Source organism: Phacochoerus africanus, chromosome 9, assembly GCF_016906955.1.
Source record: "Phacochoerus africanus isolate WHEZ1 chromosome 9, ROS_Pafr_v1, whole genome shotgun sequence".
Classification (NCBI taxonomy): Eukaryota; Metazoa; Chordata; class Mammalia; order Artiodactyla; family Suidae; genus Phacochoerus; species Phacochoerus africanus.
This window is the reverse complement of record NC_062552.1, coordinates 39,476,175-39,491,518: the sequence shown is the minus strand read 5'-3', so window position 1 is coordinate 39,491,518 and position 15,344 is coordinate 39,476,175. Positions and strand designations below refer to the sequence as shown.

At 57.5% G+C, this 15,344-nt stretch overlaps 1 protein-coding gene across 1 annotated transcript in view; it reads right to left on the bottom strand.

The window, feature by feature from the left end:
• The window catches only part of TTBK1 (tau tubulin kinase 1), a 37,230-nt gene that overhangs the window by 17,892 nt on the left and 3,994 nt on the right, over positions 1-15,344 (bottom strand). The window contains exons 2-12 of the mRNA XM_047796933.1: positions 13,636-13,783; positions 13,318-13,391; positions 12,974-13,114; positions 12,120-12,224; positions 11,644-11,709; positions 11,134-11,226; positions 10,930-11,055; positions 9,478-9,632; positions 8,073-8,304; positions 7,659-7,837; positions 4,082-4,643 (exon numbers count right to left, since the gene is read on the bottom strand). Of these exons, the coding sequence (XP_047652889.1) occupies positions 4,082-4,643; positions 7,659-7,837; positions 8,073-8,304; positions 9,478-9,632; positions 10,930-11,055; positions 11,134-11,226; positions 11,644-11,709; positions 12,120-12,224; positions 12,974-13,114; positions 13,318-13,391; positions 13,636-13,783 (1,881 nt within the window). The remainder of the gene's footprint in view (positions 1-4,081; positions 4,644-7,658; positions 7,838-8,072; positions 8,305-9,477; positions 9,633-10,929; positions 11,056-11,133; positions 11,227-11,643; positions 11,710-12,119; positions 12,225-12,973; positions 13,115-13,317; positions 13,392-13,635; positions 13,784-15,344) is intronic.

Here is a 15,344-nt window from a genome sequence, read left to right as displayed (position 1 = left end):
CCCCGCACACGTGGCAGAGGAATGCTCTAGGGGCAGCCAAACAAATGTCCATGTACTCAGGGAATGCTGACCCGCTGGGTTATCAGCCCAGCCGGAGGCAACTGGCGAAGGAGGGTAAACATACCTCCCCCAAATCACACACTTTGTCAGCTGCTTTCCCGTCCGCCCCAGCTTTCCTGGCCACTTGCAATTTGCACCATAAATTCCGGAGGGAAGAAAGCAAGGTGTGTGTTGAGAAAAAAAAAAAAATTAAAGTATCGTGGCATGCATACCAAAGAACAATAGATGCTCTAAAACTGCCTGGTTCCACATTAACCTCATCCCTGCTCCCCACGGGCATAGGTGACAGAGTTGCAGGGGCTCATCTTGTCAATGATTGTTGTTAGAGGAAGTTCACACATCAGACACTGAGCAGACGGAGTGGGTCTAGGAGAGGGATTCCTTGCAGAAAGGTGGCAGGGGGTGGGGTCCCCAAAGAGACTTCCTGCCAGCCCTGAGCCACTTAATCTAGTTATGGGAATGGGGGAAGTTCCTGAAACTGTGATTCCAGTATGCAGCCCAGTGTAGAGCTCCCACCCAGGCTGAGCTCTTTACAGACCAAAAGAAGGGAGCAGTATGCCAGTCTGTTCCTTCCTCTTCCCCCGCCCTTGGCGAAGGGAAGGCTCGGCTTCACCCCGCTGTACTGAAATACTCGCTAAAACATGTCCTGCCCATGTGCTCACATCCAGACACACTCAGAAGCTGCACCACACACACTGACGTGCCCAAAGGCACACCTGCTGACACGGTCCAGCCAGTGGGCACACACACATGTGTACATGCAACACACGCTCACACACACACACACACACAAAGGCTCTGTGCACAAACCATCTGCTCTCTCTGGCCTGTATTTGCTCTTCTCCTAAACACACAGGCCTCAGACTGTGGCTCCAAGCACAACCCTACCCTGGAGCCAGCCCCCTGGATTCAAATCCTGCCTCTGTCACTTAGCAGCTGGCAACACTTGGCTAAGCACTTAGCTCCTCTGAGCCTCTGTTTCCTTACCTTGTAAGTGGCGGTGGCCTCTTCACGGTATCGTTGTAAGGAATACACGTGTGGGATATGGAAGTGCCAGCTATTATACTGTCATTAAAATGATCACTATGGTGATTATCCTGCCAGCTGTGACATTCTAGGTGTCCATGGTTCTCCACAACTAGCAGATCCATGGCACATGTTACACAGACACTCAGACGTGTGCACCCACATGCATAGGTGGGCAACCGGACATAGCCACACACCAATGCACACTCTTGGGTAAGGTCACACAGAAAACCCACACGTGGCCATAGAATGCTGACCAACCTCGCTTCTGTACACTGTGGGGAAACCACAGCCTTCACACATCTAACATCCCCCCGGACACTAGCGACTCCTCACTGGCTGAGATGGGCAGTGCCCACCTTTGTCACAAGCACGACCTGAGCCCCAGACTGGCTGGCAATAGGCCTGTGCCTGCTCCCCCAAAATCTCTCCTTCACCCCCTTGGCTGGAGTTTCACAATATGAGGCTGACCTAGAGCAATGGAGGGAATCTGAAGGTGATAAAAACCTCCCAGATGGCTTAGCTCCCCAACTCTGAGGCCCAGCTGGCCTATCGTCACCATGAAGGGATCAGAAGAGCCCAGGTCCAGAACCCAGGCCTCCTGACTTTAATTCTGGGCTTTCTCTCTACTCCACACCACCACCCTCTGTCTCCCTTCCTAGACCCTGCACTTCTAGCCGGCACAACCTATTATGTGTATGATCTCTGATGCCACCAGTCCCCGGCTTAGGGTAGATGTTCAGTAAGTGTGGAATGACGAGGGGATGAGTGAGTGAATGAATGAATGAATGAATGAGAGGGGAGGGAGGGAGCCCAAGCAGATCTTGCTCTTTCTCCTGCTTACCCAGTGTGATCCGTGGGAACAGTGTCCAGGGCAGCAACACAGCCATGCTGCCTACACCCTGCCCCTGCTAAGCCTCCAGCTCAGGCCAGCTAGGACCGCTCTGGGTGGGGGCTCATGGACCCCATGTTTTAATTTTTTTTTAGGGCTGCACCTGCAGCTTATGGAAGTTCCCAGGTTAGGGGTGGAATTGGAGCTACAGCTACCAGCCTACACCACAGCCACAGCAACGCCAGATCCGAGCCGCTTCTGCAACCTACACCACAGCTCACAGCAATGCTGTTTCCCACTGAGCAAGGCCAGGGATTGAACACATCCTCATGGATACTAGTTGGGTTCGTAATCACTGAGCCCCAATGGGAACTCCTGCTCCCCACTTTTGGAGCCCCAAATTTTCCAGTGTCCTCGGCAGGGCCAGGACACATACTGCCAGGGTCTCAGGTCAAAGGTCATCTCTTCTGGACACAGGGATGGGACCTGAAGATAGCCCTGCTTGGAGCTGCCTTCTCCAGGGCACCTGCGGGCTCCCAGCTAGACCTCCCGATCTGAGCACGCAGCAGAACTCACCCAGCCCTGCACTTCGCTTCTCCCAGAGCCCCTTGCGTGCGTGCCCCTGAAGTGGGACAGCCTAGTGGAATGCAGCACAGCCCTTGAGACCTCCAGCATCACCTCCATGGCGCTTTCCCGTCCTCTGAAGGAACATGGACCCCATTTAGCACTCAGGGTGAGTATCGGACTTGCTTCCTAGATCAGAGGTCAGCCTCTGCCCCCCACAGAGAAGCCAGACCAGGCCAGGGGCCTATTCTAACACCCCAACTTTGCCAGAAGAAAATAACCAGATTACCATGAGACACACATGCTGCAGACCCTCACCCCAGCATTCACGATGCAGCCACTATCTGGCCCCTCCCTGTCCTTCCAGCCCTCTCCCTCAGTCCTCCCACATGAGAAGGTGCCACTGAAGTCTGACCAGGTCTTCCCAGGGCCCCCTACGTGCCAAGTTTAGGGTCCCTCCTGCCCCAGCTCCTTTTCTCCCCATCAGTGTCCAAGCATCCTGGTGCTCAGGGCTCCCCATCCACATTGAGCCTACCCTGACCACAGGACACCTCCTGACCCTCCCTGCTGCCCTCACCCCCTTGCAGCAGCTCTCCCTCTGAATTCTGGGAGCTTCTCTCCAGGTGTTCTGGCTGCTTTATGGCTCTATGGCGCTTTCTCAAGGATTTCCTCTCGGTCACCCCTCTCCCCCAGCTGTGACTGTGTCCCAGCCCTGCCTTCACCCTTGTCTCTCCCCTCCCCACAACATCCTCTTGAGGGACATCAGCCACTGCTGTGGACTACAAGACCCCAAATCCATATTCCGGGCCGAGGCCACCACAGTGGACATTCCACAGGCACCATGAGGTCATTGCATCCAAATCTGAGTTGATGCTCCTTCAAAACCACTCAGTGACAGCACCCCCATGCACCCAGAACGCTGGGCATCAGCCAAGACCCATCAGCCCTGTCACAGCCCCCTCAGTCCCTCTCCCCAACCTTTCTTGGCTCCATCCACCTTGCCCCGCATCCAAAGGCCCTCACCCTGATCCAAGCCACCAGGGTGCTCTCCTGCTGGTCCCTGCTGCGACCTTCCTGCTGATAGCTTTGTGGCCCCTTCAATCCATTTTCTACAGAGCAGCCAAAGAGATCATTCAAAAGTACCAATTTAATAAGGTTGCACCCCTGTTTAAAAGCCTGGGGTGGCTCCCAAGCCTTCAGAATCCAGCCACAACCCCTCAGCTCAGCCCCAAGGCCCTCTGGACGGGCCCCAAGACCCACCTCACAGCCTGATTTGCTGCAACTTTCAAACAGTGCTGTGCTTTCTGATTGCCACCTCCGGGCCTTTGCACACCCTGTCCATTTGGCCTAGGAGGTCTTTCTCCAGCTTAGTCACCTGGCTGACACTGCCCAGAATGCAAGACTCAAAACTCAGAACCGGGAGGGTAGATACCTGCCCCTGCAAGCCTGGTCTCCGACCCTTAAACCTGTCTCCCTTTCATCACAGCTGCAACAGTCAGGTGCTAGTCAGCAGCCCCCAGGGAGCACAAGGGAGCACTCCTGGCTACATGCCAGGACTGGGCATTGGAGATGGGGAGTGGGGTGCAAGCCCAGCCTTACCTGTCTCTGTGGGCCCGTGGGATCCGACTCTCTCCGTCGAGGGCGGGGTCCGGAGTGCAGGGGTGAGTGGGATGGGCTGCCAGGCGTGGGGGGTTGAGATGTCTCTGACCGGCCATCGGCCTGGCTCATCTGGGGTGGGGGCTGGGCCGGTGTCGGCCGCAGGTCCTCCTCAGCCAGCGTGTGCATGCCACGTCCCCGGGGCCGGACCACGGGCTCTGGCCCTGGCCGCCGCCGCTGCTCCTCACCCTCCTCGGGCAGCGGCCGCAGCTCCTCAGGCTCCTCGTCCGTGGTGCCCGATGTGCTGGGCTCGGCCCCCGGGGGGAAGTCCTTCAGCTCTGTCTCCTTGTCAATGATGACCCACTCCTTGCTGTCGAAGTCCTCCTCCTCGGCCAGCGGCACCGAGCGGAAGGCGTTGCTCAGGGCCTCCTGCTCCACGGAGGCTGATACGTCCATGCGGCCGCTGGCCTGCCGGTCGGCGTGGCCGGTGTCCACTGACAGCATCTGGGCGGGTTGCGAGGAGCAGGCCTGGCGCGAGGGTGAGCCGGGCAGATCCATCCGTGACCTGCAAAGCCACTGCATGTGATGCCCAGCCTCTCTGGATCCCCGGGGACCCCAAGGAGGTGGCAGGATGAAGTCCGACACCTGGGACACCCCCCCTCCCCCGACCACTGCACTTCTCCCACCCTGAGCGAGGCCCAGCCACCTCCTGGACTGCCACTCTCCACCCTCACTCCCTGCCTGCCGAGATTGCATTCGTTCATTCATTCAAGATGCATTTTTGAATGCTTCCTGTGTTCCAGGAATCTAAACATGCAGAAAGTAAACTCTGGTTCCTGTGCCCAAGGAACACTGTCCTGCCGACCACCCCCCGAGGAACCTAGATCTTCCTAAGGGAAACTTGACATTGCCAGGTCAGGGCTCCCACCCCGCTGCACCCAGGGCAAACACACCCACCTGGACCTCGAGCTTGCAAAGGGTTTCCCAGCCTCTTTTAGCAGCAGCCTTAAGGTCTACCTGGCTAGTTTCACCCCACCTCCACCCCCACCCCAACAAACTCCAGTGGGTCCCAGCTCGGGACAAGGTCCACATGCCTTAGTTTGGCATTCAAGGCCCCTGGCAACCAGCCAAAGGCCAAGTATCCCCCTTCTGCTAGGCAGACCCCCAGCTCCTCCGCTAAGATGTCACCTCCTGCAGGGAGCCTCTCCTGCATCAGTGGGTTCATTTGCCCTCCCAGTGCTCCCTGTGTCCCCTCTCATCACAGAGCAGAGCGCATGTGTGTTTACGATTCTGCTGCCCCAGGAGGCGGTGAGCTTTGCCTGGCAGGGGCTGGGTCCCCTCTGATGTTTTGCCTCTGGGACACTGATCCTACCTGGGGACATCTCTTTCACTGCTATCTTAACCTGTGTGATGACTCTCACGTCACTTGCAGAGGTTCTCAACTGGAGGGTACCAGCCCCAAGGTGAGGGTGTTTCTGGCTGTAGGATGCTACATATAAAGAACTGTCCTCTCTCAAATGCCAGGGTGCCCCCTGAGAAGCACGGAGGCCTCACGCACACTCAGGCTGTTGGCAAGGGCTGACTTCGAGCCTCCCTCCAGCCTGAGCCTGTGAGGGGGTGGGTGCAGATCAAAGCCTCCTGTGGGCCTTTCTCAACAGACTCCCACCCCCGCCTATGCGGGACCTGCCAACTCCAATCTACACAGCATTTTTATCGATTTGTTCATAAGGCTTAAAATAAACCCCCTGAGGGGGGCCGCCTCGGTCTTACATTCATTCTCCCATATAAGGAGCTGACATCACTTCCTTTCCCAAGAGCCCAGTTTGTTTTGATGGGCATGAAGGAGAGAGGGGGCTGGAGGAAGAGAGGGGCTGAGGACTGGGGGCAGAGTGGGAATTGAAGAAAGCAGGGATGTGGACACCCCAATCTCATCGGCTTCTGAAGTGCTTCAGACACCCCCCCAAAAAAACCCTTCTGCTGCCCCTGAGATCCTGAAACTTCCCTTCCAGAAAGTCTCTCCTTGGCCTTTTCCTCTTCCCACTGTCCCTGAAACCAGATTCACTCTGAGCCAAACCAGCACGCTCTTCAGGACTGTCTCTGTTCAGGGCATTTCCCACCTCGCTTCTCCACTCATATCCCTTCCAAACCGCCCTTCCTCACCTCTTCCTGTCTCCCGAACCCTCTGGGGCTGAAATGGATGAAAAATGTAGGCTTCCCTCCGAGGTAGTTCAACCTGTGAGAGTGCGAGTGTGTGAGAGTATGTGTGACTGTGAGAGCGTGCATGCATGTGAGCGTGTGTGAATGCAAGTATGAATGTGAACATGAGAGTGTGACTGTGTGAGATTGTAAATGTGTGGCCGTGAGTGTATGATGTGTGTGAGAGCACGTGTGAGTGTGTGACTGTATGAGAATGTGTGAATGCATATGTGAGTGTGAGAGTGTGACTGTGTGTGAGGTGAGTGTAAGAATGTGTGTGAGAGTGTATGTGGATGTGAGTGTGGGAGAATGAGAATGTGTGGGTGTGAGAGTGTGACTGTGTGAGATTGTAAGTGTGGGAATGTGAGGATAGGAATGTGAGTGAGAGTATGTGTGAGAATGTGAGTGTGTGGGTGTCAGAGTGTGACTGTGTGAGATTATGAGTGAGAGTGTGTGTGGATGTGAGCGTGTGGGGTGGATGTGAGCACTGCTCCCACAGGACAGGGCCTGTGTCCCTTGGTCCTGGGGTCAGCACAGGGATGGGTACACAGCTGCCCTGTCTCGGGCATCTCCATACCCCAGGGGGCCCTGTGCCCATCCCGGGTGTGCACTGCAGCTGGGGCAGAAGCCACAGGGGGGCTGTGGCTGAGGTGGGCCTGAGGAGGTGTGGGTGTGGAAAGAACTCCCTACCCTGCAGCTGGCCCCCTGGAAGAGACCCCTTCCTTGGTGCAGAGAAGGCCCCAGCCCTACTGGGGGGAAAAGCCCCACCCACGGCCAAGGGAGGGTGGAGTCATCTCTCCCACCTGAGGTTATCCCACTTACCAGCTCTCAGATGAGGATCTGGCCCTGGTCCCTGGTGGCCATTGGCCACCCAAGGTCCACCAGCCACCCTCTCATCCGCATCCTCAGGGCTTGCCTTGGCTCTGTGCTCTCCCATACTCCCTGCCCCCAACTAGGTCCCTCCCTGACATTCGCTCCCCTGAATCCTAACCCTCTAAACTTGGTCCAGCCTCTCCTCAAGCCCTCCGTGATCCCTTCTCCCAGGCCCCTCTCCTAAAGCTGAAGGGAGCCTCACCAGCTGCTGGAGGCGGGCATCCATAATTCGTCCCTAAAGAAAGAGGTTCTAGAAGCACGCCCGCCTACCAGCTCAGGCCTCACCACCTCCTGGGCCTGGTTGGCCAAGCCTATCCCTCGGGAGCTGGGCCTTCGGCTTCCCTAACCCCGCTCCAGGGCCTGACACTCACTCTAACAGAGTCTGATCTCAGGCCCAGGTATAACCCTCCTAACACTTCCAAGTTCCCCCCATCTTTGCCTTGAATCTGACATTTCCTCCAGACCAGCTGGGACCAGGGGCCCTTGACCACCCTCCTGGCCCCGGACACACCTCCTCTCGTGCAGTTCCACCCGCCCATCCGCCGTGGACAGCCTCTCCGACTCTGGGCTGTTGACCCTCCGGTAGCGCAGAGAACGAACGGGGGTTGTCGGTGAGTCTGGGGGGGCACGCACCGGGGAGCTGGGGACCCCCATGCCTCGGCTCTGCTCCTCCTCCACCACACAGGGCGTCTGCAGGAGAGGGAGGTCCATGAACTTGGGCCGACAGGGTGGCTGTGGGTCAGGTGGTCTCCTCGGGGTGGAGAGAGGGAGGTCAGAGCACCAGGATGCCGGTGATCCCACGATGGGGCTTGGCCAGGGAGGCAGGGCGAGCAGGTGGAAGGCTGGGGAGAGGGCGCTGGGGAGGGATGAGTGGGAGGGGCCCACGGGTGGGGAAGGCCACGTCCCCCTCCCTGGCTGCAGTTACTTTGCCGATGTTGATCCGGAGTTTGTTCCGGTTGACATCCGTCTCCTCCCAGACTTCAGCCTCTGGACCCCCAGTGTGGGGGGCAAGGTGGGGGCTGGGCATCAGCCCCTCAGGGGGCCGCCCAGGCAGGATGGGGGGTGCGTTCTCCTGGTCACTCAGGTGCTCGCCCTGCAGCACGTCCTCCGTGTTCTCCCGGAGCAGGTCGCCAGGCACTGGTGTCACGTTGACCACCCTGTGGAGGCCAGGAGGGAGCCATGGGCAAAGTTGGCAGAGGTGCCTTATCCTCTAGCACAGGCTCTGGAGAACCACACAGCACCCATGGGAGTGGGCACAGTGAGGCCAGGCAGGGTAGGGGCACCTGCATGTCCGTCTCCATTCCAGGCTTGCAAAGCCTCTGGAACCAGACCCCTCTCAGGTGGGCAGAAGGCTGAGAGACAGGCCCCTCCTGGCTCTGTTTATGTAGGCGATCCCACTGCTTTCCAGCCCTGCCAGCTCCCCACTGCAGTTTGCCAGCCAACTTCCTTGAGACCAGGAAAATAGGTCTAAAGAAAGAACCAGGGAGTTCCCATCGTGGCTCAGTGGTTAACGAATCCAACTAGGAACCATGAGGTTGTGGGTTCGATCCCTGGCCTTGCTCAGTGGGTTAAGGATCTAGCGTTGCTGTGAGCTGTGGTGTAGGTCCCAGACGTGGCTCGGATCCTGCATTGCTGTGGCTGTGGTGTAGGCCAGCAGCTGCAGTTCCGATTCAACCCCTAGCCTGGGAACCTCCATATGCCATGGGAACAGCCCTAGAAAAGGCAGAAAGACAAGAAAAAAAAAGAAAGAAAGAATCAGTTTGGAGTTCCTCGAGCAATGTCTTTACAGACCCGGGCCCCACAATGCGCTGACAAGTTGAGTCTCCTTCCCATGCATCCCCTGGCTCATTCCCAGGGCTGGGTGGGGAGCCCTTCTCACTCTGGCCCCTCCCTGGTCTTCGTGCTTGTCACGTGGGTCTGAAATCGCTGACCCATGGGTTACAGATATCCCGGACTTCACCGAGAGTGCTTTCAGGGCAGGGCTGCAAGGTTCTTCTTCCAGCCCCAACAGGGCCTGGGACCAGGGCTCAAGACCTGTTCACTGAATGGTCACGTGCAACCACTGAAATATGGACAAACTGTGGGGTTCAGGGAATCTCACTCAGTAAGGTCAAGAACAACAAATAAGGATAGCCATCCCATCCCCAGGTTGAAGGCAGAGGTGTGGCGGAACTTCCTGGGATTCAAGAACCCCACTGTTGAGCACCACGCACAGGAGAGACCGCCGGATGTGTCCAGGTAGGAAGAGGAGGCGAGGCCTGGCTTCTCAGGTGACACCTCTGGGCCGGGTTGTCTGTCCCCACCCGGCCATCACCCCTCCTGAGACTCACCCAAACATGGCTGCCGTCTGCCGGGTGTTCTGCTGGGGCGGGGTGGAGGTGCTCGTGGACAGGAGGGCATCTGTGCCCGCCTTCTCCCAGTCGAAGGCCTCGTTCTCAGCGATGCCCCGCTCCTTCATGCTGTTCTCAAACACTGACATGATCAACTGCAGGGGCGGGGGTGGCGGGAGGACAGAGAGGTGACCCGGGGGGCTAGCCAGGAGGAGGGCGGAGGCAGTTGATGGGAGAGCAGGGAGAAAAGAGGGGCTGTCTAGGACAGGATGGGCCAAGAGGGGGCGTTGGAAGAAGGGCACATTGATTTTCAATGAAAACATGCACACAATATGCAAATAAGCATGCAAATTATCATCTTGATTTAAGCCCCACTGGCTGGACACAAGCCCTGGGAGATCTGTCCCCTGACTATCCCCAGCCTCTGCCATCTCCACATTCTACGAAGCTTCAGCAGTAGTTTCCCAAACCCACCACCAGGGGTCATGCTTCTGCACAGGCTGCTTCCTGGGCCTGCAGTACCTTTCCCACGGTCCTCTCCTCTCTGAAGCCTGCCCTGATTACCCAGCCCACACGGTTCCTGGCTTGGGCACAGAGCAGCGGTTTGAATTGTTTACATGCCTATCTGCCACCAGTGCATTTCTAGAAGCTAGCACAGGGCCCAGCACAGAGTGTGCTCACAGTTGTGTGGTCTGGGGGACCTCCGTGAGGCTGAGTTCAGACTGGGGGCATGGCCTCCTACTATCCCAGTAAGGCGTCTCTGCCAGCAACTGGGTCTCTAGGATTAGGAAGTGGCACCCTGCATACTTTTCCACTTCTGACTTAAGTCTCTCCAGAGGGGGCTCTCTGCCAGCAGGGCCCCATCACTGCGGGCCCACTGTGTGCCTGACACTATTTGGCATCCTTGTGGTGTGCAGCCGTGCCTGGCACATAGTGGATCCTGGGCAGAACAGCGCTGATGTTTCCCCCATTTCCTGATCAGGGTCAGCAGGTCCCGTAGGGGTGTAGTGACAGCACCTTGGAAAGAGCACTGGACTTGGAATCAGGTGTTCCTGAGCCCCGCCCTGCTCCTAACTGGGCTATCAGGCCTCAGTCTTCTTATCTATGAAATGGGGACGGTCATCCCTCTTGGCCTCCTGCAGAGTTTCCGTGAAAAGTCCTTGGCTTCATTGTTAAATGCTCAAATAATAACATAAGGGAGACAAAATATCACCAAAGGCTTGTTCTGAAGCTTAAATGAGTTGATGCAGGAAAAGCTCTGAGAGCAGGGTGCACTCTTGATAAATCTTAGCCGTGACTACTGTTTACAGGAGCACTAAAAGTTCCATGCAGTTGGAAGCCCAGGGAGGTGCTCAGGGCCAAGCCGGCAGGGAGGCCAGGCCTTGGCAAAATGGGTGATGCTGGAGTCAGTCACGCATAGAGAGGTGTCAGGGTGCAGGAGCAGACTCCCACCTGGTAATCGGGCTTGGTGAAGTAGTCAAGGCTGGCGATGTGGTCCAGGAAGAGGTGGAACTCAGAGGGCATGTGCTTCAGCAGCATCCGGTGCTCATACTTCTCCTTGATCATCCCTACCTGCTCCTGGAGGCAAGAGGGCACGTGGAGATGGAGCCCCAGCTGCCCCTTGCCCCCTCCCAGACCCAGCTGTACCAGCCTCACCTTGTCCTTGATCTTCCTCCAAGGCAGCTGACCTACTGCAAACTCCACCAGCATGTAGAAGAGGGACCACAGGTCATCATGGCGGCCCATCTCCTGGAGTGGGGGTGGGGAGGGGTTACCCACAGCTCTCAGGTCCTTCCCTGGGAGTGGGGGACTGACCCTTCACTGAGGGACACCAGTCAGGATGCCTAGGGGCAGAGCTGGGGTCTCCGTGAAGCCATGGCGCCATTCCTGACCCACCAGCACACAGAGAATCCCACAGTCAAAAGTCCTGGGGTGTCTTCTCATCCCACGGAGGTTTGTGGAGGGGACAGAGAGGAGGGGATCCCCCCAACAAGGAAGAAGGTGACATCCAAGGGGAGATGCCAGCAGATCCCTCTTCCAGTCAGGGTCTCTGGAAGGGCAGCTTCCAGCCCCTGCCCTGTACTCCTCTCCCCACCTCACAGCTGCCTGCCCCTGGCCTGTGCCCTTCCTGTCCCCACAACCCTTTGTCCCAGCCCTGCCACTCACCCGGTTCTTGTGGGCATTGACCGAGGCATAGCGAACAGTCCCCCGAAACCCGGCCACATTCCGAGGCTGGAGAGGGGAGAACACCACCAGGAAGGTCACTTGCTGTCCCCGACCTTGGCCACATCTCAACCCTGCTTACCAAGCCTAACTGACTGCTTTAACCCTGACCACCTCCCCGCCCAGCACCACCACATCAGCCTGGTCAGGAGCAGCCTGACCCACCAACGCTCAGGCCCTAAACCTGCTCCTGCCCCTGCATCTGTCCTTGACCAGAGTGGGCAACAGACCACAGGGCATGGGTGTGGCATCCACCAGGAGCCCAGGACAAGGGGGAGAGAGGACGGGCCATGCATGGACCTGGCACTGGGTGACACTGAGCACAAGGCCAGGCCTGTCTAGGCAGTTGCAAGAAGAACCAGAGAAGGGTCTCCAGCTCAGGACGGGGACTCAGGAGTCCCAAGAGCAACGGTACTCACTGGCCGAACGTCCCCCGTGGTGTTGGTGTACTGCCGGGCCAGCCCAAAATCCAACATGTAGCACTTTCTGTAGGTGGAGGGCAGTCTACCCATGGCAAAGTTTGACTGGGGAAGACAGTAGCTGTGAGCCGGGGGGTTCCAAGCCCACCCAGCCCACCTCAGGGGCACCAAGAACCAGCTCTGTGAGGGACTGTGAGAGGAGAACAACCACACATACAGCAGGTCAGAGCTTCATCTGAGGAGCAGATGTGAGGGGAGGAGGAATCCAAGGGCAAAGTGGGGCTTCCTGAGATCACACAGCAAGGTCCACCCAGCGTGGAATCCCTGGGACCCAGCAGGGCTCTGTGGCTTAGTGTACCTGCCCTGCTTTGAGGCAGCAGGAGACCAGCATTGGCCTTGCTGTGTGACCTTGGGCCATTCAACCAACCTTTCTGGGCCTCAGTTTTGACCCCCTTTAAATTGGATGTTTTTTCAGCATCAAGATCCAAGATATCACAAAATGAGCTAGTTGGCATCTCTTACCAGAGACTCACTAAGCCCCTAGTCCCCCTCTCAATCCATCCATCCTTCCCCACCCCTTCACCTTTCCAGGTTCAAGGACCATTCAGGTCAAGGGTGGAAAAAAACAAAAAGCAGAGAACAAAGGAGAGGACTGGGCATGGCCAAGGACGGGCAGGAGTGTGTGTTCCTGAGAGGAGGGGGAGAGGAGGAGATGGGGCTTGGGATGGAGGGCGGGAGAAGGGGACAAATAGAAGAGGCTGTCCCCACCCTAGCCACTGCCCTGGAGAAGCAACCGGTGGACCCAGGGAAGGAGAGGAAGTGGGGTGGGCTTTGGAGGAGGGGGCAGCCCTTACTGGCTTGATGTCCCTGTGCAGGAAGCCCACGGAGTGGATGGCCTCGATGGACTCCAGGATCTGCTTGCCCAGCCGCAGCGTGGTGCTCAGTGTGAAGGTGCCTCTGGGCTGGCTGCGGCGCAGGTCAGCCAGGTTCCGGCCCTGGGGCGGGGGCGGGGGTGGGGACGGGCCCAACTCAGCTGCCGTCCTGACCTCCACCATCGTGACACTCAGACCAGCCTTGCTCCCCAACAAGCCCTGTGCCCCCTCCCCACTCTTCTGGGGCCACAGTCTCCACCCGACCTGGGAGTCACCGCCCAAGCTCTTCAGGGAGAGAGGAGGGAGGCTGGGCCCTGGGGACTCACCTGGAGCTGCATCACGACGTAGTTAAACTTCTCGTTCCGACCACAGCCGATGAACCTGCACACGTGGTCTTTCCCTGAGGACCACAGATGGGTTTCACAGCTCCTGCTCCTTCCTCCTCACCCCCAGCGCTAAGGTAGGCTCTGGTGCCCCCCTGACTTTGGGGGCCCCCCACCCTGGCCCCGGGACCACTCCTCACTCCTCCCCCTGCCCTTAGGCCCCTCATTGCTCTCAAACTCTAGTCCCATATCCCCTCACCCATCAGGTCTCAGGCCCTGGTTCCAGCACCTCTTCCCTCCCACCCTGCCCTGGGCCTGCACCTTGCAGCTTTTTGAGCACAGCCACCTCCATCTTGAGGACCTGCTTGGGCTGCTGGGCTGACTCCACCTTGAGGGCCACGTTCTCCCTGGTCAGCAGGTCCATGGCCTCGTAGATTTCACCAAAGCCCCCGCCTCCGATCTTTTTGAGCTACAGAAACAGGTGAGGGGGGAATCGGAGACACAGGGATCAAGCTGAGCAGCCTCCCCCCCCACTACTGGGTTGCATTATTCATTGATGGAGGCAGGGGCTCTCCTTGAAGGGGAGGACCCCATGGCTCCCTTCCTCGCTCCACCCGCCAGTGCTCCTACCTCCTCCCTTAGTGCTGGAGCTCAGCCCATGGGTGTACAACCACACACACACACACACACACACGTGCATGTGCACGCACATGTGAGGACAAACATCAGAGTGGGCAGTGGAAAAGGGTGTGAGACCCGAGACTCCACAGAGACATGGAGACAAGCTGATGCAGGATTCTGAGGAGATAATGGGCCATCATGAGCCTTTTTTTTTTTTTGTCTTTTTGCCATTTCTAGGGCCGCTCCTGCGGCATATGGAGGTTCCCAGGCTAGGGGTCTAATTGGAGCTGTAGCCACTGGCCTACACCAGAGCCACAGCAACTTGGGATCCGAGTCGCGTCTGCAACCTACACCACAGCTCACGGCAACGCCGGATCCCCAACCCACTGAGCAAGGGCAGGGATCGAACCCGCAACCTCATGGTTCCTAGTCGGATTCGTTAACCACTGCGCCACGATGGGAACGCCCCATCATGAGCCTTTTAAGGACCATAAATATCATGCTTCCCCCATCCCCCAGCTAGATAGAGCAGCCACTATCCTGAAGGAAAACAAATTTCCAGAATGTCTCCACTTCAGGTAGCTCCCTCAGGGAGGCCAGCCCATCCTGGGGTTGGCGATCTCCTGGAAGATGTCACCGGGGGCAGAGAGCATTTAGAGGGGAGCATCTGGGGGAGGGGACTCAGCAAAGTGTGCTCATTGCCCAGGCCCCCTGGTGAAGCTCACGTCACTCCCAAGGCCCCAGATCAGATGCCCCAGGCCATGGGTTGCCTCCTCTCCAGGAGAGCATGGTGGGGCGGTCGGAGGTTTGGAAAGAATGTGTCTGTCCCCAGGGAGCTCGGCAGTGGGGCTCTGACTCTCTGGGTCCTCCTCCTCCAGCACCCTGGGGCAGGTAGTGAGAAAAGGCAGAGAACTGTGATGGAGGGAGAGTCTGCTGGGCAGACGAGCAAAGCTGAGCTCTGGGGTGGGATTAAAAGTCATTTCAAGTCAGGGGCCTGGGGTCATGGAGAGTGAGGGTGGTGCAGGGAATGGGGTGAAGGACTCATTTGGTTTAAGAAAGAGGTCCACCTTTTCTGCCAATGTTCTGCCATTATTCCATGCTGCCATAATGGTGCTCAGGAAGATCCTTGACTGATGCTCTCAAGAGCCTCAACAATGCCAAAAAGAGAGGCAAACACCAGGTCCTTATTAGGCTGTGCTCCAGAGTCATCATCGGTTTCTAACTGTGATGCTGAAGCATGGTTCCACTGGCAAATTCGAAATCATCAGTGCTCACAGAGCTGGGAAGATTTTTTGCGAACCTCACGGGCAGGCTAAACAAGTGTGGAGTGATCAGCCCCAGATGTGATGTGCAACTCAAAGATCTTGAAAAATGGCAGAATAACCTGCTCCCGTCCCATCAGTGTGGTT